The 21272-nt window shown below is 41.5% G+C and overlaps 3 protein-coding genes across 19 annotated transcripts in view; 2 read left to right on the forward strand and 1 right to left on the reverse strand.

Annotated features, from left to right (window-relative positions):
- The window catches only part of LOC143006035 (NACHT, LRR and PYD domains-containing protein 12-like), a 95066-nt gene that overhangs the window by 13698 nt on the left and 60096 nt on the right, over positions 1–21272 (forward strand). For 7 of the 16 annotated variants that reach the window (XM_076157364.1, XM_076157362.1, XM_076157365.1 and 4 more), the window contains exons 10-12: positions 17580–17753; positions 20103–20276; positions 20623–20796. The exons of 1 other annotated variant lie outside the window; for it this stretch is intronic. In XM_076157364.1, the coding sequence (XP_076013479.1) occupies positions 17580–17753; positions 20103–20276; positions 20623–20796 (522 nt within the window). Of the gene's footprint in view, positions 1–775; positions 950–1215; positions 1269–1427; positions 2185–17579; positions 17754–20102; positions 20277–20622; positions 20797–21071; positions 21122–21272 lie in introns of those variants that run through there. 8 more of the 16 variants (XM_076157356.1, XM_076157357.1, XM_076157358.1 and 5 more) reach the window with 6 other exon arrangements.
- On the reverse strand, positions 2229–4400 carry LOC143006046 (quinone oxidoreductase PIG3-like). 2 transcript variants are annotated; one of them, XM_076157383.1, is made up of 6 exons: positions 4317–4400; positions 4042–4215; positions 3688–3955; positions 3216–3428; positions 2771–2967; positions 2229–2557 (listed from the first exon to the last, which is right to left on the reverse strand). In XM_076157383.1, exons 1-6 carry the CDS (start codon positions 4371–4373, stop codon positions 2366–2368), a joined length of 1101 nt encoding a protein of 366 aa, XP_076013498.1. In that variant the 5' UTR covers positions 4374–4400; the 3' UTR covers positions 2229–2365. The 2 variants fall into 2 exon arrangements, with proteins under 2 accessions (XP_076013498.1, XP_076013499.1); XM_076157384.1 differs by having other exon boundaries at positions 2392–2483; positions 2833–2967.
- The window catches only part of LOC143006034 (NLR family CARD domain-containing protein 3-like), a 97532-nt gene continuing 86775 nt past the window's right edge, over positions 10516–21272 (forward strand). Inside the window, exons 1-3 of the mRNA XM_076157355.1 lie at positions 10516–10637; positions 10976–11121; positions 11868–11928. Of these exons, the coding sequence (XP_076013470.1) occupies positions 10590–10637; positions 10976–11121; positions 11868–11928 (255 nt within the window). The 5' untranslated portion in view covers positions 10516–10589. The remainder of the gene's footprint in view (positions 10638–10975; positions 11122–11867; positions 11929–21272) is intronic.

The following is a 21272-nucleotide window of genomic DNA, read 5'->3' on the forward strand; positions in this document are numbered from 1 at the left end:
TGAATAGGGTAGGCCTACACTAGTGTATTTTAACATCGGCCATGGTGGTGGTACTTGGAGAGCCAAATATTTTCTGAGGTGGTACCCGATGTAAAAAGTTTGAGAACCACTGAAATATGGAATTCTAATGAGCTGTATGTGATTCCAGCTAAAGAGAATCTCATATTTTGATTTACTTGACCCCTCAGCAGCATTGATGCCTACTTAGCACTTTTGCTGCTAGATTTTGCTAGATTATCCTAGCAACTTTTTTTTCAAAAAGCACCTAGCAACAAATTTAGCTACTTTTCAAATTTATTTGGAATCTATGATTTACTTTTGCAAAGTGACTGAATATTTAAAATGCAGGCATTTTCCCTCTAAATGACACCACATTTTCTGTCACACACTCAGTCACAACAACACACAGCAAAGCATATCCATGAATCAAAACCGTACAAACACAGTCACACCTCACATTCGGTTAAGAAAGTGGATAACTGCTAAAGCACAGAAGCTACTATGGCAATGAGATCATGAAAGATGTGTTGTGTGTATATTACTGTACAAATAAAAACGTGTTTAATTTAATATATAAATATGTAATAATGTGATTTTTGCCAAGATGGCCGGTCAATTTGAGTACCTTCATTGTGATGACGTCATCACACAATGACATCACAACGTCATTCAGCAACTTTTAGCAACAAATTGACCTGTCTGTAGAAACCGCACCTGAAAACTAGTTGGCAAAACTGCTCATCAGTGTTTTGTTGAAATCCTCCTCTCTCTGCAGGCTGACACGCTGTCAGATCTCAGATGAAGGCTGTGCTGCTCTGGCCTCAGCTCTGAAGTCCAACCCCTCCCATCTGAGAGAGCTGGAGCTGTATGGAAACAAGCTGCAGGTTTCAGGAGTGAAGCTGCTGTCTGATCTTCAGCAGAGTCCAAAATATAGACTGGAGACTCTGAGGTCAGTAGAGTTTCAGTCAGCTGATTGTGTTTCAGCAGTTTTAGTGTTAAACACAGAGCAAAGGTCCAGTGTTTTCTGGTAAAGCTCAGTCATTAGCAGCTGCAGCTTTCCACTGTGAAGCTGTGAGAGCAGAATGCTGACAGGATTGGACACAAAGACAGAGAGACAGACAACAGTCAGCCAATCAGATCAGCCAGTAGCTTGTTGCGATCATGTTTGTGAGCTGACATGAAGACGACTTTTGTTGTTGTTGTTTGTCTGTACAGCGCACAAACACGGACTTCAGCTGACAACCTGACGGAAAGTGAGGATTCAGCTGGTGATCATCATTTATCAATACTCTTTGTTTTATTGACAAACTTTTTTTTCAAACTTACATATCTGTACATTTTCTGTCATTGAAATGGGTATAAATGTCATTGGGTGGCAAAATGGGTAAAACCCTAGAATCATGTTTGCTGTGTCTTCTTCTTTCCAGCAGATGGCGCTCAACTGTAGGTGTGAGACAGTAGAGAAACATGGATCCATAGACAGAAGACAAGACAACAGAGGAACACAGGAACCCTGACTCTGGACATTTCAGATTTAGGACATTTGCTTGGATGGTTGTCATTAGTGAAAAATACTTTATGTCAGAGGTTAAGAGAGTAAACTGCCCCAACAGGAATAGTGCAGGTTTCCCCTTTATGCTGCTGTAACACCAGAATTTTCCCTTACTGCTGTCATGCTACAAGGTGGTGCAAAGACCAATTGGGAGCAGTGAAGCTCGAACAGAAAACGTAATCAAAGTTCCAAACTTCATGCAGCGATCCAGGTTTGGGCTCCAGTCATCATGTTGAATCACTGCTGAACCAGAAAGAGTTCAGTGCAACAAAACGTTTGGCAAACATTCCGTCCGTACAGTGAAGTACACATCAGCTTCTGTACGCAGTGGATGATTTGAAACACTAGATGGCAGCACGTTCCTTTAAATAAGTGATTACAGTATATATTTTTGTAATTATCTGTACTAATAAAAATATAGTTACATATACTGTAAGATATGTCTGAGTGTACTAAAAGTAAAGATAAGGGGAAACTAAAAGCCTTAGGACTGATCCCCTGGGGACAACCTGGGGTCTGTGAGGGAATTTAATCACAAGCAGTCAAGCAGTTGATGATATACTGCTGGACAACCAACATATTGATCCACCACTTCACATCTTATCAACTATTAAACTACTACAAGAACATCAGTAACATTTTGAATCTTTGGGTGACTTTTCTATTAGGGCAAGTGAACATCATGTTCTGCACTTATTACAATATGACGTTAGGCCATGAAACCCACAGGTAGATATCTTGACATAAACCTCCATTTATTATAATTTCAACAATCTGGATAAAGACGAAAATATATAAATATAGAGCTGTGCATCATTGAGTTCCCTGTTGAATCACATTAATGACAATCTTGCCAATGTTTCTGTTGGCTTCCATGTGCCGATGAGCCTCTGCAATGTCCACCAGCCTGAATGTGCTGTCAATCACTGGCCTCAGGGAGGCAGCCTGGTCAGAGAAATGAGGTAAAACTCTCTGTGTGAAAGCCCTCACCAGCTCCGCCTTATACTGTTGAGGGAAAATGCAAAGCAGGACCAGCATCAACAGCAGAATAGCAGTAAATCATGTGTCAGACCTATCATGCAAATCACCTTCCTTCCCCCAAAACAAGACACACAAAGAAAAGAGCCACAGCTGAACGTTCACAGGACATGAGTCACATATCACACAGATGAATAATTACAGCTGGTGTATCAATGTTTCTCCTGCTTGAAGTCTCACCTGAAGGCAGCGTGAGCGAAGGAGGCTGCTGAGAAGATGTCCTCTCTTGGAAAGCAGCTGACCCAGAAGATCTCCCTCCACTGCTTTCCCTCCCATGGTGCCGTACAGCACCCATCGGCCATCAGTGGCTAAGCAGTTCATGTTTTGCTCCCAGTTACGACTACCAATGCAGTCAAGGATGACATCTGCTCCCTTACCTGTGAACGTACAGAACCGTTACTCAAATGAAGTGTTCATGACCTCTGACCTCATTGGGGATTCATAATTAAGGACATTATTGTTGATGTTGTAATAACCAACTGTGAAAACCAAACTATAGGAGTCGCACTATAAAGAAGTAAAAATGACCAAATTTAGGATACATGGTTTTCTACAACAACATTAACTCATTATGGGCAAATATGCAATGTTGTCCTTTGTACAGAGAATTGTTGTTTACACTCACCTCCTGTAAATTCATGAACTCTTTCAGCAAAGCTTTCCTCTTTGTAGTTAAATCCAGCTGCAGCTCCAAGTTTCTCAGCCATTTCCAGTTTCTCTGGGGTTCCTGCAGTGACAATTGGCACGGCACCAAACAGACCAACCAGCTGAATGGCAGCTGTTCCCACTCCACTGCCTCCAGCATGTGCCAACACAATCTCTCCCTCCTTCACCTGAGCTACGGCACAAACAGTACAAGTATGGAATAAGTAATATTGGCCAGTTGTTAATAAGAGGGGAAGAGTGGGGGCATGAATAACTTGACTATAGATTGTCCATTTACATAAGCTGATTGAAACTATTGCTAAATCAATTTTTGAGCCTGGTTAGCTGCCAACCTTTTTCCAACAAGTTTCTTTATGTCCATACATTGTGGAAAACCAAGTTAATCCATTACACTGAGCATTTCTTCAGCTGTTGCTATATTGTAGCTATACCTATGAGGTCCAGTAGTTGAAACGCAGTGAGCCAAGTCTCTGGAATTGCAGCAGCTTGACAGAATGTGAGATTTGAAGGAACGGACATGAGCAGCTCCTCAGGCACGGCAACGTATTCTGCATATCCTCCTCCACTGAGCAAGGTCATGACCCTGTCATCGGGCTTCCAGCCTCTTTTCAGACCTGGACCAAGAGCAGCTACGGTACCGGCTGCTTCCAAGCCAATGATCTCACTCTCACCTGGGGGAGGCGGGTACAGGCCTCGCCGCTATCAAACACAGATATCAAACTTGTTACCATTAAGCTTAGTTGAGTCAAGTTGTACAGTCTGTGAGAATGTAAAATGTACTTTACCTGTAGTAAATCAGCTCTGTTGAGGGCAGTTGCATGAACTTTAATTAGGACTTGTCCATCTTTAGGCTGAGGTGCCGGGATAGTCCGCAGCAGCAGATTCTCTGGACCTCCTGGTGCATCAACACACACTGCTCGCATCATCTTCACAAAGCTAGAGCAGCATCTATGCCTGATCTGGAAAAGAAAGTGAACAGAAAAGAAACGTATGAAACGTAAGAAATGTAACCTGTGGCCATTTTCTGAAAGCTTTTACATTTGCTGTTATAAACACTCACTGTCTGGCAGGCGTTTCCCAGGAAAGATCCACTGGCATGCAGGAGGAAGTGATGCATTTGTAGTTCCAGCAGTGGTTACTGTGGTTTGTTTGAAATGAATGAAAGAAGAATGGGATAGTTACCATGTATGTGATCAGATTAAAGAGAAGACCTGTCTGAATACTACATGACCCATAATCCATCTCTGTCTCAAAGGGTGCTTTGCTCCATAAGTGTAAATGTCTGTATTCCAATGTTTGTTCCAGCAGCAAATATACTGCTCTTCTTCAACAAAGCCATTTTGGACGAGATTTAGAGGGGAAAGATGGAGGGAGAAAAGCAGAACAGCAGAGCAGAGACACAAAGGAGAAGTAGTAGCAGTTATGGAAGATCTCAGTATTGATTTGGCAGAGAATGAGTTGAAAAATGCAAAGGGTTCCATAGCTATAGAAGACAGCAGGTGTGTTAGCAGTGAACCATCCTGTTATGCAGGTGTTAAAGTTAGAAATAAACTCACCGGCAGAATGAATTAAGTGTCAAAACCTCAAAGGCTGTCAGAGGAATGTGTGATTTTATGGGAAGTTGTCTGTTTCTGAGTTTCACTTTGTGGGAGGGAGGACTTTAATGTTTAAACAGACAGACTTCCTGCTGGTTTTTAAAGGATTCATCTAATCTGCTCCAGAAAATGTGAAACAAAGTACTGCAGTGTATTCTTTTATCTGAACTAAATATTGTAAAAACTAAAATGATTGTTTGCATTTTCAACACAATAGATTCCAAACAGTGATAGAAAAACAGTATCTAACAACATACAAAGGCCAACATAACAATAACAAAAGAAACTTGCAATTACCAGACTGACTGACTTATTGGTAAGTCTATATTTCTTCATATTAGCATATATGGTATTGTATGCGTATATGTCTACACATATGGATTGTTTTTGCTGTGTCTATTTGAACCTCCTTTAACTTTATTCAATTTTAAGTAGTGATTACATCATTCAATTTCAAGTGAATGTTAAGGTTCAAGGCACAATACTGTTTCATTTCTGATAATGTCCTTTATTTTACTGTAAAAACAAATAGCCTTAAAATGTTTGTCATTTGTTTGTGTTAAAAACGATCAAACAATATGTTGCCACTAAATGTCCAATAGCAGTAAGAAGAATAAAGTAGGATGGGCCTCAAAGATCCTGCGCTCTCTAGTCCCTACCAATCCTCTCCACTGGCCTTCAAACACAATAGGATATTATATTCCACACACTGACATAGCCATAGCAGCAAAGACTCTGATGCCAACACAACCCTCTGAGCAAAGCTGCACATAAATCAGGTTAGAAACTGGCATGGCTTTCATTTGAAATGTATTGGTGTAGCAAAGTGAAACATTACTGATAAGAGAGTAAAAAAGACACATTTCTTGCTTTAGCCCTTGGACATAATGGATCAAAGGTACAGGAGACCTACATGCGTGCTACAAAAGGACATAAGAGTGATGAACCGAAAGGAGGACACAGATCTGCAGCATAAACTAAAGCTGTTGGACAAACAGTACAGGTACACTTGCAAAGTGCTACAACAGAGGAAAGACTCGCTGGTACAGCAACAGAGGAGCGTAAAGGTCATTAAATTATGTGAACCCAAAGCTATCGTCAAAGTAGCTATGGAAGAGATCGAGGGACGAAAAAGTTCAGAGAGACCGTTCAGGGGTATCGACACCTCGGATGGAGCCAGATTCTATTCCAGCAAAACCCAAAGTCCTGATGGAGGATGTGAGCAGGCGGGACAGAGGCGGTCCATATCGGCGCCAGTCCACCCCACCAGATCGGTGAGGCACCGAGGCTCCATCAGGTGGAACGTGTCTCTCATGCAGCTGAAAAATATTGCAACCATTGACTCCATATCACAGAAGGAACTGGCCAGGCAGCAGCAGCAAGCCAGGGAAGAGATGGAGAGGCTAAAGCAGCTTCAGAGGGAAACTTTACACAACAGGGTTAAAGCCTTTATAGAACATCTCCACCACACAGACAGAAAGGGACTATTCCTGCAACCACCCTAGACCAACTGGAGAGTTTGAACTGGTTGAACTGCGTTTCCCGGTTGCTTTATTTTGGATAACATGTAAAGTATAATGCACGCAATCTTTCATGTCCGATGAAACGATATCCTTCATCCTCCTCATGGTTGCTAAAGCTGTGTGCACTGGAGCGTCCTGGAGCAGGCTGCAGTGCTTCTTCCACTGCGGGGAATCAGAGAGCTCCTCATCTACAAAACAAACACAGCACAGGATGGATTAGACATTTAGATATGATGAAGTTGAATATCTATGTGATGGAGGCCTTTGTGCCTTTTGACATTTATATTTTCTACATGTGGTCTTATATAAAAAGATGGATGGATGTAATACAATGAGAATAGTGAGAAGCTATAAATGTGATAACTTAGTGGATGATGTAATTCAACAGATCTTTTTTAACATTACTGTTGAAGAAATCATTACATCATTATAATTATTATTTAATCTGACAAGAACAGAAAATATGTCCAAGGCTTTGTATTACCTCATCAGTTTTGTATTAAAGTAATAAAATCAATATTGCATCATTGTACAATATGTTGCCACAGTAACTATTCTGGGGGTTAAGATCGGATCCCTTGTGTTACAGATTCTATTCTATATGAAACAGGTTCTTTTCCTGAACCGCTAGGTGGCAGCACATTCCTTTAAATCCCAGGTTCTTAATCTGGACCAGTGGTCCATGGATGGAATTCAGGTGGTCCATGAAGGTCAGATACAAATGTAACTTTTATATTCACTATATTTATATACTAAGTTGTTCTATTTCTGTCAGTTATATATACAAGATGCACACGGTCAGGTGACATCCGGTTTTGACTTCTAGAATAAATAAAGGTTTCCCATTCAAGATGCACCTTGCCACTCCTTATAGCACTGCTGACTGCTCTGGTGACCTATGTTTACCATCTAAGTTGCTTGCATCGTTCTCTGAACAACTGCATCTCTATATGAAGTGCTTATTTCTCATTTCCCACAGTTAATCACAGCTTGTGAATATTCTCATTTACCTTTAAGGCTTAACTGAGGCCGTAATATCTTCAAATACTTACCTTTTCCTAGATAAAGTTGGATTGTGGATTCATATCTTTTCCTTGCTGAGATAGACTGTATCAGTGATGAAGACCATGCCAAAGTTGACCTTATTGACCTGAGGACAAAGGAAATGTTACAAAATGAATTAGACTCAAAGAGCCCTGGAGAATTCTGGTGTGCAGTGACAATGAATGAATAAATAATGAAAAGTCGAAATCGATCAGATTGCATTCAAAGTTGTGGTTATGTGCCTTTCTCTAGGGAGGGGGTCAATAACTTTCACCAGATTCTCAAAACAGTCCACGACTCAAAAAAGGTAAAGAACTGCTGCTTTGAATTATTCATTTATAGTGGAAGAAAAATCAGCCCGGATTCAGCTTAGAAACATGCAACTTATATTGGTGACAGCACTGTGTGTGATTTAGTCTATTCCTGTATATTTCTATAGCTACCTTTTTGAAATTCATCACACTGAATAAGAGAGTGATCAGAGAGTGTTTGCTGTAAAATACAACTACTGTATCAAAATGTGTCAATCAGATTTTTCGGTTGACAAAAAACGCAGCAGTCTTCCACAAAGTATAATCAACATCAGTCAGGCCTTGACACATGAAACCATCTAAGTCTGTTTATAAATCTCATTTTCTCTGAACTGTGTGTATTCATAGTTTTTTGAGTAGAACTCTAAAGGATTATACCTCAATTTAAGAATTTTAGATAAACGCTGTAAAAAGCAGAAAGAAATTATTACGAGGCAAATGTGTGATTCTTTATTTCTTTAAATTGTATGGTTTTTAAATTGTCCTCTTCAACTCATCAGTATTGTCCACTGGGCTGAAAGGTGAAGCGTTTACTCTTTTTTGTGAAGAGCTCAAGACTACAAAGTTTAAGCACGCCTTGCAAAACTTCAGCTTCCCCTGACATAACCAATAAAGCTCGACTTAATTAAAGCCACAGTTGAGAAATTCTTGTTATAATGACGATGGGGATAATATTTTAGTTAGAAACCCTACAACTTCAGACATCAACAGCCCCCTGTGGGAAGGTGGGCACCAGAAACACAGACCTACATGATGTACCATCCTCCTCCATTGGCAGAAATCATGACTTCATGATAGAGTGAACTTTCCATGATGGCAAAGAAAAAGGCATCGAGACTCAAGTGTTTGTTCTCCAGAAGGAAATGACTTCATCTAGTGGTTAAACTATGCCACTCCTCAGAAGAGAATTATGGGTAAAAACCACAACAACCTACATCTCCAGAACCATACATTATAAAGTTAAGAGTTTTTACACATTGTAACATGTATATATTTCTGGGCTTCATACGAGGTTTTTGAAATCCTTTTGAATGGAACCTTTTGGTTTAAAGTAAGTGTCAGGAGTCACTTTTGTTGTTTTGTACTTACTAACTCTACTAAAGATAATAGGTCAGTTGAAATGTGTTCTTCATACTAATATCCTACAAGAGTGAAATTGTGTTTTATTGAGATAGTGGAAATACTGGGTTAAGTGATGTACTTTATTAAAACAAACTGAAATGATTGAAATGCATATAAGAAATGTGTCATGTGATGTTTACATGATTTCTTTTTTTTTTTATGATTATTTGGCAGACGCTTTTATCCAAAGCGACTTACATTACATTATATTACCAACCTTCGCAGAGGGGGGAGCAATTGAGGGTTCGGTGCCTTGCTCAGGGGCACCTCGGCAGGGACTCAAACCGGCAACCCTCCGGTTCTCGAGCGGAAGCTCTACCCACTCGACTACTGCCTCCTTGAGTTGTTTAATAAAACAACCAGAGAAGCCATTTGGGTTAAGTAAGACGGACTGTATCCTGATTGTTCCTGTTCACCTGCTTGATACAGGGACATTTCCCTGGGACCTGTAACAAATACCATGGTGGGCATGAACTTGTGGCTATTTGTCTGTTTTGTGCACAGTGCTGATCATTTAGAGGTCAGGGATTTGATTGAGTGGTTTGACTCCTTCATTGATTCCATGTCTGGCATGTGTAGAGGGCTGAGATGGTACTGACTCACCAGCAGGGGGTCTTACATGAGGAGGTCAAGGCACACAATGACTTAACTGTTGCACATCTTTTTCTTTTTTCTGTCTTACGTTGACACTTTGACCACATAGAACTCATGATAATAATAAACTGACTTGATTTCCATATATATTTTTACATGAGAAATCTGCTACACTTCCCACAGATGAGAGCTGGATGTGGATTCTGTTCTCTGTAAAATTCCACCTCAGTATAATGTGTTATGGTATTGGGAACAACAATGACTGGAGGAATATTAAATCAAAACACAAGTGGAGTGTGAGCCACTTAAAGGAAGTGCTTCATATGTTTAAAGCAATTCAATTCTCAAAATTGAGCAACATGAGGAGCTGCCACATCCATAATCCCTGCTGCAGGTCCACTTTCCTTTTGTATGCATACCTTAGTGACCTGTGCATCCAAAACAAAGCAACATTGCATACGTTCATGTTCCTGCTTCTAGGCCACAGCTGAAGGGGGAGGGATCTGCACAACAAGGAAATAGAGGAGGTGGGTGACGGCTCAAAGAGCATGTTCAGGAGGTCCAGCACTGCCTCCCACATTGATGAAGATGGGAGGAGAAGAGTTCTGCCCCCACTCATTGCCAGCTTGTGCAACATGATCCTGTGCCGGGTGCAGATCACTCTATTGTACATCCATTGATTTGGGAGTATCAGGAACTGGCTGCTTTCATTGATCAGGTGGCAGGTGCACTGTGGGTCCACGTCAGTTCACTTCAGTTGATGTTTGTGGTTTGGACAGTAGGTGGTGCTGCTGCACAAACACGGAGCTCAGACTCCAACATAAGGAAACTCTCCTAAACCAACATGGAAGAACATCAACAAAGGCTTTTGTTGCTTTAATTGAATTTAACTTTTTATTTAGCTTTCAATGGGAATTATATAAATACTTACATTTGCTCTCTCTCTCTCTCTCTCTCTCTCTCTCTCTCTCTCTCTCTCTCTCTCTCTCTCTCTCTCTCTCTCTCTCACACACACACACATTGACAGGTCAATAAAGAACATGTGATTTCCAGTAAATGTAAAAGTGGGAGGAGCTCTTGACAGGCTTTCGGTTTTGCAGTAACAGATAACACGTAGCCATTTTATTTTAGGCTCCTGTACAAGATGGACGACCAGAAGGCGGAAAAGAAGAAGTTTGTGAGTGACAGCAGGGTGAGTGATACTGCAAAATGCTCATTAATATTGACAGCATGTGATGGGATAGATGTAGAATGGCGGATTGGTACAGAAAGAGTGGAAGCTGTGCGTTCCTCTTACCACAAAAGCAATGAAGGTGAAAGTGAAAGTAAGTTTGACTGAAAGAATGGAAGGAGAGAAAGATTAATGTCACTTTGAACTGTGTTGCGCTTTGGTGTGTGTGTTTGTGCGTTCTTGTGTCAAGTCAAGTGAACTTTATTTGTAAAGCCCAATATCATTATTGTGTGTGTGTGTGTGTGTCCTGTTCTGTTCTTTAAGAGCTTTTTGTGTCTGAAATGTTTTTTTCCTGTTAGACTAAAATCAAGAAGATGAGTGTCTGTATAGATGAAGAGGAGGATGGAACAGAATCTGCTGCATCAGGCTGTGTGTCCATGAAGAGTGACTGGTCCATAGGAGATCCTCCAAATTTCAGTGATGGACCTGGACCCTCAGACACAAAGTAAGATCTGTTACAGGAATATTCCTGCATTGGGAATTCTTTGCTGGCTTTCAAAACCTTCTAAGAAAAACAGAAACTGAAGACAAACGTACATAAATACAGACTTACATGGGACAGTATCACATAAAACTGTGAAAATCATAAGTAATAATGATAAGTCAATAGGTTCATACTCATACACATTCCACACAAGCTGATAGAAGATGATGATGATGATGATGATGATGATTATTATAATTATGGAATGCATCTATGAGTATTTGTTTATTACATATATATTTAAACTAAATACACAGACCTGGAATATATTGACTTTGATGATAAGCAATACTTTGTGTTTAGTAAATAGAGCAGCAGATGGTTGTTTTCTGCTGGAGCTGGAAATCGTTCTTAAAAACCTCTTTTGCATTTGAAATAATGGATTGGAGTTAGATGAGTAAGAAGCAGCCCAGACTATGTTACAGTCATTTATTTAAGGATAGATAGATAGATAGATAATTCCCTACTATGAACTACATCACAGCCTGTAAGATTAAACGATCCCAGCATCAAACCTACAGAGCCTGAACTTCTGTTTGTGATTATTGTGTCTAATCCTGCTCAGTGTTGGAGGAAACGACACATCCATGCAATCTACCAGAACAATCAGCTCAAAGTAATCAAAGTGTAATCAAACTATCCTACACAAACCTTAACAGGGTTTCTGTTTCAGCACTAACAGATAACATTCAGCCACTTTATTTCAGGCTCCTTTACAAGGTGGATGACCAGAGGGAGGAAAAGAAGAAGTTTGTGAGTGACAGCAGGGTGAGTGATACTGCTAGATACTGACAGTCTGTGCTGAGATAGATGTAGAATGGCGGATTGGTACAGAAAGAGTGGATTTTGATAGGGCAGTAGTTCATGCAGGTAGTTAGGGGAGCAGTCCAGTTAGACTGATGATGGATGATGTTGTGTGTGTGTGTGTGTGTGTGTGTCCATGAAGAGTGACAGGTCCATGGGAGAGCCTCCAAATTTAAGCGATGGACGTGGACCCTCAGACACAAAGTAAGAGCTCTGTTTATCTGTTTTTCCTGTATTGGAAATTATTTGGTTGCTGCCAAAACCTTCTCTGTCTGTGTTAAAATGTAAACATGGGAAATGTTTTTTTTATTGTTGTTCACACAAAAGTGATAAAGAATTATGACCATAGAGGAATAAAGTAATTGTGCAGGAGAGGAAATCAGCCTAAAGGTCCCAAAGACAACTCTGTATTAACAAACCTAATTAGTCCCATTGAGTTTTGTATCATCAGCAAACAGAATAGGGACAAAATAAACGAAAAATATTATTTGGCCAAGGACAGATGCTCCTTTAACTCTACATGGTAATTGTAATCTGTTGGTGTTGTTACCTTTGAAGTGTACATATGTGTCTTATTTTAATGTAACTAATGAACTGATTATCTGCATGTTGTAAAGGTTTCATGTTGGATGCTTATATACAGTATAGGCTGCACAATATCAATTCATTACACCACAATGTAAATAAAGAAATGAAAAAGCATCTGCTGGCCATCAGCTATCATCAATCAGCAAACCATCAACAAATTGGCACACACACACACACACACCAGACCATCTGAACACAAGATTTAGATTTTTGAGTTTAAATTCACAATGGTTTTAATCAGTTATATGAATTGAAGTTAAATTGAAGTTCTGTGAATTGATCTTCACAGAAAGAGTGAGAGGGGCTCATCCTGGGACCAGTCTGCTTCATCTGGAGACTCCTCATGTCCCAAACCTGGACTGAAGACACCCAGTCAGTCTGGATCAGTGCACAGTAAGACTGTTGATCTGTCTGATGGTGTCAACATTTCTATCAGCAGCTATTCTCATTTTTCTACACTCATGTTTTGTTTTGTTGTTGTTTTCTTCCACTAGGTGGCGCTCTGTATGAACTTGTAGACAAACATAAGCTCAGTGTGAGGAGGAGATGTGAACATGTGACTGAAGGAAGTGCTGGAGCAGGAAGTGGAACCCCCCTCAACAGGATCTACACTGAGCTCTACATCACAGAGGGACAGAGTGAAGGGGTCAATACCCAACATGAGGTGGTTCAGCTGGACACAGCAGCCAAGAAGACCACCCTCCATGACACTCCAATAAAATGCCAGGACATCTTTAAAGCCTTAGCTGACCAACAGGAACACATCAGAGTCGTCCTGACAAACGGCGTCGCTGGTGTTGGAAAAACCTTCTCAGTGCAGAAGTTCTCTCTGGACTGGGCTCAGGGTTTGGAAAACCAAGATGTCAGTCTGCTGATTCTGCTGACGTTCAGGGAGCTGAACCTGATCCGAGATGAGCAGTACAGTCTTCTCATGCTGCTCCATGTTTTCCATCCAACATTACAGACGCTCACAGAGGAGAAGCTGGCTGTCTGTAAAGTTTTGTTCATCTTTGATGGTCTGGACGAATGCAGACTGTCTCTGGATTTCCACAGCAATGAGGTTCTGTGTGATGTCACAAAGAAGACATCAGTCAGCGAGCTGGTAACAAACCTCATAAAGGGGAATCTGCTGCCCTCAGCTCTCCTCTGGATAACTTCCAGACCTGCAGCAGCCAATCAGATCCCTCCTACATGTGTTGACAGGCTAACAGAAGTACAAGGCTTCACTGATGCCCAGAAGGAGGAGTACTTCAGGAAGAGGTTCAGTGATGAAGATCTGTCCATCAGAATCATCTCACACATCAAAGCATCCAGGAGCCTCCACATCATGTGTCAAGTCCCAGTCTTCTGCTGGATCACTGCCACAGTTCTGGAGCACATGCCGACTACAGAGCAGAGAGGAGAGCTGCCCAAGACCCTGACCGACATGTACTCACATTTCCTGATGGTCCAGACTCAGACCAAAAAGCACAAGTATCATGAGGTCCATGAGCGCAGTATACAGGAGCTGTCTAAGATGGACAGGGAGCTTCTACTGAAGCTGGGGAGGCTGGCGTTTGAACATCTAGAGACAGGAAACATCATTTTCTACCAAGAAGACATGGAGCAGTGTGGACTTGATGTGTCAGAGGCATCGGTGTCCTCTGGAGTGTGTACAGAGATCTTGCAGGTGGAGCGTGTGATCTTCCAGAAAAGAGTCTACTGCTTTGTTCATTTGAGCATTCAGGAGTTTCTGGCTGCAGTCTACAAGTACCACTGTTACACAACCAAGAACACTAAGGGACTGAAGTATTCCATGTTTTCTTTCTTTAAGCCAGTTACTGACCGTAACCCATCACTGGATGTCTTTCTAAGCTCAGCCATGAACAAAGCCCTGCAGAGTGAAAATGGGCACCTGGACTTGTTTGTTCGCTTCCTTCATGGTCTCTCACTGGAGTCCAACCAGAGTCTCTTAGGAGGTCTGCTGGGTCAAACAAAAAGCAAACCAGAGGACATCCGGAAAGCCATCAAAACCCTGAAAGACATGAGTGCTGGTAATATCTCTCCTGACAGAAACATCAACATCTTCCACTGTTTGATGGAGATGAAGGACCACTCTGTACATGAAGAGATCCAAGAGTTTCTGAAGTCAGAGAAGAGATCAGAGAAGGAACTCTCAGAGATCCACTGCTCAGCCCTGGCCTACATGCTGCAGATGTCTGAGGAGGTTCTGGACGAGCTGAATGTGGAAAAGTACAATACATCAGAGGCAGGACGACAGAGACTGATCCCAGCTGTGAGGAACTGCAGAAAGGCTCGGTTAGTCCAGATGTTAATAATAATATCAACTAACAGGTAATCCTGTCCCCTGTATGGGGGGGGTTGGGGGGGGGATCACAGTATAATTATTTACATGCCGTCATAGAAAGAGTCAAAATTGTCTCTAGATTGTCCTAGCTCGTGCTTTTCTGTCCTAGCTCGTGCTTTTCTGATGCACTAATTTGTTTTCTTAATTGTCTTTATTTTCTCATTTGTCTAGGTACCTAACTTATTGCACTCCTACTCTAGCACTAGTTATGCTCTTAGCTGTTGGTTTCAGAAGGAAATGCACTTACGATTTCTTCTGACCTGAAGTTCTTTTGCCCACCTATGTTGAACGCACTTATTGGAAGTCGCTTTGGATAAAAGCGTCTGCTAAATGACCGTAATGTAATGTAATATCTTGCGGGCCGGATCAAACAGGCCGGAGGTTCCCCACCAATGTAAAGAGTACACTCAGTTAGAAGTGAAGGTGTTTGCTCAGTGTCCATTATCATTACTCAGATTATTCACATCTTAAAATGAAGTAACTTAGTAAGTGCTCTGCTTTAATAATGGATTTCATGTTAATCTATAATAACAGGTTTGTTGACTGTGGACTCTCAGTGACCCACTGTGATGTTGTGGCCTCAGCTCTGAAGTCCAACCCCTCCCATCTGAGAGAGCTGGAGCTGAGTAAGAACTACCTGCAGGACTCAGGAGTGAAGCTGCTGTCTGCTGGCCTGGAGAGTCCAAACTGTAAACTGGAGATTCTGAGGTCAGACACATTTTTAGACAGAAATGTCGTCATGTTGATGTCATTGACTAATTGAATTGATTCAGTGTGTGTAATACTTTACAGTGCAGATGGAGCACTGGGGAAAACAACAATTGTCACTAACATGGAACAAACTTATTACACTAATATTTTTTAATCAAAGTTCTTCATTTCAGACTGTGGTTTGTCTCATTGCTCAAGCCACAAAGGAGACTGCTGGCACGACAGCAGTCTCCCTCCTCTTGCCATAAAACATTAAAGGAAGCAGAAAATCATAAATAAAGTTGCTTTTATATAAATAAAACAACTGTTATAAGGTCATAAACTGACAAAAATCCCTCATATTCACTATGGATAAACTAAAAACACACTGCAAATGCACAAAATGCACGGCTTGTTAGATGCATTGGGCATATGTCCAAAAACGGACATACCAAATTAACTCCTAACTTACAGTGATAGTATAATCAAATATGGCGCCCGCATTTTTCATGCCGTATTTTCATTCATTACACTAAGTCCTCCACAAACAGCACATATCTTAGCACAACTACTCAACAATAACCTGTGAGTTTCATCAACTTACCATGGTTAGTTTGGTGTTATGGTGGTAAATGTGGAGGAAACCCAACTGCAAAAGCATCTTTTTCTGATTTTGAAAGAAACAGGAAGTTTGATGTGTTCCTGGTCTCTGCTGATTGGTCAATGCCACAATCACGTGACTTGTGATGTAGGGCAAACTTTGCTGATTGGCTGGGTGAAGACCACATGATTCTTGAATTCTCTGGGACGGGGGATGGGCATGATATATGACCTGTGCAGAAATGACCAGATGTAGTCACTTGCCGGCCAAAGGGTGTTAATTAATGATGTTCCATTCAGTTTCATGCAGAGATGCTGTTTGAGGAGGTGGAAGAGATTGTTTGTGCTTCCAGATTTGGTAGCTAACCTCTTAGTAGCTAATCTCAGAGTGGAGATACACGGGCGTAAGTGGGATTTAATACTAATTTGTGCTCTTATGTATTCAGACTTCATACTTAATTGAGGTGAGTTATGCAAACAAAGCATTGTTCCCCCTAAAACAGGAGCTTGTGCAGCTTTCTGGGATTCAGACTCATAACTTGAGTCATTTCTAGTTACGCTCACTGTTTGTCTGCTTCAAATGTGCCTGATGACATCCATACAGATGATTGCATGCAGGATGTGATCACACAGGATCACCTGTATGGATGTCAGGCAGGAAACCATTTACCGTCCTCCGTTGGATGTTAACACGTTCAGGGACTGACGATCAAAAACAAATCCCTGTTCCCTCTCTGTTGTCCATCACCTGTGTGCTTTCTGTCACCTCGCTTCAGCGCTGAAGCACAAAGATGAAGCGGTGCGTCACAGTGTTTGTCTTCTGTTGCTGGGTTTCTAAATGTGCAATGTTTTCTAAATGTCCAAATATATCAGTGAGACCACCAGCAGACACTGAACGTGTCATTCTCTTCTCTTCCCAGTTTGGGTGAAACATGAATATGTGTTGCTGTGTTTATTCATCACTCTGTGTTCATAATAACACAAAACACAATCACACTGTGGTATTTGGTGTGATTCTAATGTTTATCACCTCGTTTGGCAGACGTCCTTGTAAACACACAGACAACATTGTAATTTCCAGTTGCTGATTGTGTTTCAGACTTTATCACAGTAAAAACACAACAAACTATTCAACTGCTGAGTTTGTGCAGCAAATATTGAAACTCAATTTACACCTGGAGTTTGACCTGATTAATGTTGAATATGACTGTGATTATAATCAATTCATTTATTTAGAATATACTTCAGAAAACATAAAAGTGACCATCAGTGAAAGATGAAGCAGGTTAACACTTTTTATGAATTTACCAGCCCACACACACACACACACACCTTCTTCCTTCCACTTGACCCTCAGCAGTGTTTTGTTGAAATCCTCCTCTCTCTGCAGGCTGCATAGCTGTCAGTTCTCAGATGAAGGCTGTGCTGCTCTGGTCTCAGCTCTGAAGTCCAACCCCTCCCATCTGAGAGAGCTGGAGCTGAGTTATAACAAGCTGCAGGACTCAGGAGTGAAGCTGCTGTCTGAGTTTGTGGAGAGTCCAAACTGTAAACTGGAGATTCTGAGGTCAGTTCAACTCACCATGAATCCTCAAATGATGTCTGTGGTCTTTATGTCCCTCAGATGAAGAGTCTTTTTCAGGGCTCTCCAACCTTTTTCACACCAGGAGCCTCTTTTCAAAACTCAAAGTGGTCACTAGCACCTGGTGCACTTTTCTTGAATTTATAAACAGTTTTGTGAATATTTAAGAGCAGAAACATATAAAGTGCTCTGATGTGTTTTCATGTAACTGCTCATTAAAAGAATAGATGAATGATTTGTCACCAACAGTGGAATATATGTCAGTGTTTGCCACGACCCCTGATATGTAAACTCTGTTTGCTCACGCTGGGAAGCGTCTGCTTCTCTCTGAACTTCAGTCTCTCTCTCTTCTGCTCAAACGTGTATTTTGGACGCCACTATAGCTCTCATATTGTTTCATCCACTTCAGCTTATTTCCATGTCAGTTGTGTTGTTTATGTGCTGCCACTGAATCACTTCCTCACTGTAGGCAGTGTAGGATGCTCTGTGTGCCATTTCTGCCTGCTGTCTTGGAGTGTGTGTGGATGATGGTGTGTGTGTGTGGCCTGGTGTTTTGATCGGCAGGCGATCAAGTTGTTTTAATGTCAGACCCAGTTATGCTGAACACAGAAACCAGAACATGGAATCAGGTAGCAAACAGAATTTAATGAAGACTCAAACCCGTGATGAAGCTGGGAACATAAAGGCTGGGTGCTGCAGCTGGAGTCTCTGAACATGGAACGCTTAAAGAAGCCAGTGAATCCCAAAAACAGAATCCCGGAGCACAGGAAAAACAAAAGGTCCACTCACTTAAACAAAACAGCGCAGCATGCAAAGTCCTACTAAAGGTCCCATGAACAAACGGATAACTAGACTGAAACAGAATTGACTAGTACTGAATATTGAGTAGTGAGTATAGAGAGTACTCTGTGGCCAAGCATGGCTGGCTGACCTGGAACCTAAATACCACCACTGATGAGCGCTGAAATGGTGATCAGCTGTGTGGAATCAGAGGGCGGGAACAGGGATGAGGTAGCCATGCCCAGCCAGGAACTAACACAAGCATGAAAACAACAAATACAAAAACAGAGCGCCATCACGCACAGATCCTAACAGGTGTGTGCCAGCCGATTGAAGACTTTTTTGTGAGACCAGGCTTTGAGTCTCTACCTGAAGTCTTCTTGTGAAATAATGACTCCAAAACACAAAAACACTGTGGAAGCTAAAGAGGAAGACAGATGAACTCATTGATCAGCAGTAAGTAGTGATAGCATTAGGAGAGACGCCTCAGATAAGCCCACTAGAGCTTCTAGTCTCTCCTGCACTCTTTGGATGATTAATTGTCCTTTTCTGGTTTCATCCTGTTTTTAAGATTAAGATTAAGACACTTTATTCTGGTCATTTTGCATGCAATTCAGAAGCTGCGATTCCGCAGCTTTCTGGGATTCAGACTCAGAACTTGAGTCATTTCTAGTTACGCTCACTGTTTGTCTGCTTCAAATGTGCCTGATGACATCCATACAGATGATTGCATGCAGGATGTGATCACACAGGATCACCTGTATGGATGTCAGACAGGAAACCATTTACCGTCCTCGATTGGATGTTAACACGTTCAGGGGCCGACATGCATTCAGAGATTACGATTGGACAAACAATCCAAATCCAATAAAGAAGATCAATAACAAATCCCTGTTCCCTCTCTGTTGTCCATCACCTGTGTGCTTTCTGTCACCTCGCTTCAGCGCTGAAGCACAAAGGTGAAGCGGTGCGTCACAGTGTTTGTCTTCTGTTGCTGGGTTTCTAAATGTGCAATGTTTTCTAAATGTCCAAATATATCAGTGACACCACCAGCAGACACTGAACGTGTCATTCTCTTCTCTTCCCAGTTTGGGTGAAACATGAATATGTGTTGCTGTGTTTATTCATCACTCTGTGTTCATAATAACACAAAACACAATCACACTGTGGTATTTGGTGTGATTCTAATGTTTATCACCTCGTTTGGCAGACGTCCTTGTAAACACACAGACAACATTGTAATTTCCAGTTGCTGATTGTGTTTCAGACTTTATCACAGTAAAAACACAACAAACTATTCAACTGCTGAGTTTGTGCAGCAAATATTGAAACTCAATTTACACCTGGAGTTTGACCTGATTAATGTTGAATATGACTGTGATTATAATCAATTCATTTATTTAGAATATACTTCAGAAAACATAAAAGTGACCATCAGTGAAAGATGAAGCAGGTTAACACTTTTTATGAATTTACCAGCCCACACACACACACACCTTCTTCCTTCCACTTGACCCTTGGCAGTGTTTTGTTGAAATCCTCCTCTCTCTGCAGGCTGGGAGGCTGTCAGATCTCAGTTGAAGGCTGTGCTGCTCTGGCCTCAGCTCTGAAGTCCAACCCCTCCCATCTGAGAGAGCTGTGGCTGAGTGATAACAAGCTGCAGGACTCAGGAGTGAAGCTGCTGTCTGAGTTTGTGGAGAGTCCAAACTGTAAACTGGAGATTCTGAGGTCAGTTCAACTCACCATGAATCCTCAAATGTTGTCTGTGGTCTTTATGTCCCTCAGATGAAGTGTGTGTGTGTGTGTGTGTGTGTGTGTGTGTGTGTGTGTGTGTGTGTGTGTGTGTGTGTGTGTGTGTGTGTGTGTGTGTGTGTGTGTGTGTGTGTGTGTGTGTGTGTGTGTGTGTGTGTGTGTGTGTGTGTGTGTGTGTGTGTGTGTGTGTGTGTGTGTGTGTGTGTGTGTGTGTGTGTTTATGATCCATGGCATCACACAGACGGTTTGTAGAAACTGCACCTGAAAATGAGTTGGCGAATCACCTCATCAGTGTTTTGTTGAAATCCTCCTTTCTCTGCAGGCTGACAGGCTGTCAGATCTCAGATGAAGGCTGTGCTGCTCTGGTCTCAGCTCTGAAGTCCAACCCCTCCTTTCTGAGAGAGCTGCAGCTGTATGGAAACAAGCTGCAGGACTCAGGAGTGAAGCTGCTGTCTGATCTTCAGCAGAGTCCAAAATATAGACTGGAGACTCTGAGGTCAGTAGAGTTTCAGTCAGCTGATTGTGTTTCAGCAGTTTAGTGTTAAACACAGTTAGTATCAGAGCAAAGGTCCAGTGTTTCCTGGTAAAGCTCAGTCATTAGCAGCTGCAGCTTTCCACTGTGAAGCTGTGAGAGCAGAATGCTGACAGGATTGGACACAAAGACAGAGAGACAGACAACAGTCAGCCAGTCAGATCAGCCACTAGCTTGTTGTGATCATGTGTGTGAGCTTACATGAAGACGACTGTTGTTGTTGTTGTTTTTCTCTACAGCACAGATACGTGGTATTCAGCTGACAACCTGACAGAAAGTGAGTATTCAGGTGGTGATCATCATTTATCAATACTCTGTTTTATTGACAAACTTTTTTTTTCAAACTTATATATCTGTACATTTTCTGTCATTGAAGAACAAACAGTTCACATAACAAATCCACAAAATAAAGTTCTGATTGGTATAAATGTCATTAGGCG

Source organism: Genypterus blacodes, unplaced genomic scaffold, assembly GCF_046128005.1.
Source record: "Genypterus blacodes isolate CSIRO-AG114 ecotype Tasmania unplaced genomic scaffold, CSIRO-AGI_Gbla_v1 ptg000073l_1, whole genome shotgun sequence".
In the NCBI taxonomy this organism is placed as follows: domain Eukaryota; kingdom Metazoa; phylum Chordata; class Actinopteri; order Ophidiiformes; family Ophidiidae; genus Genypterus; species Genypterus blacodes.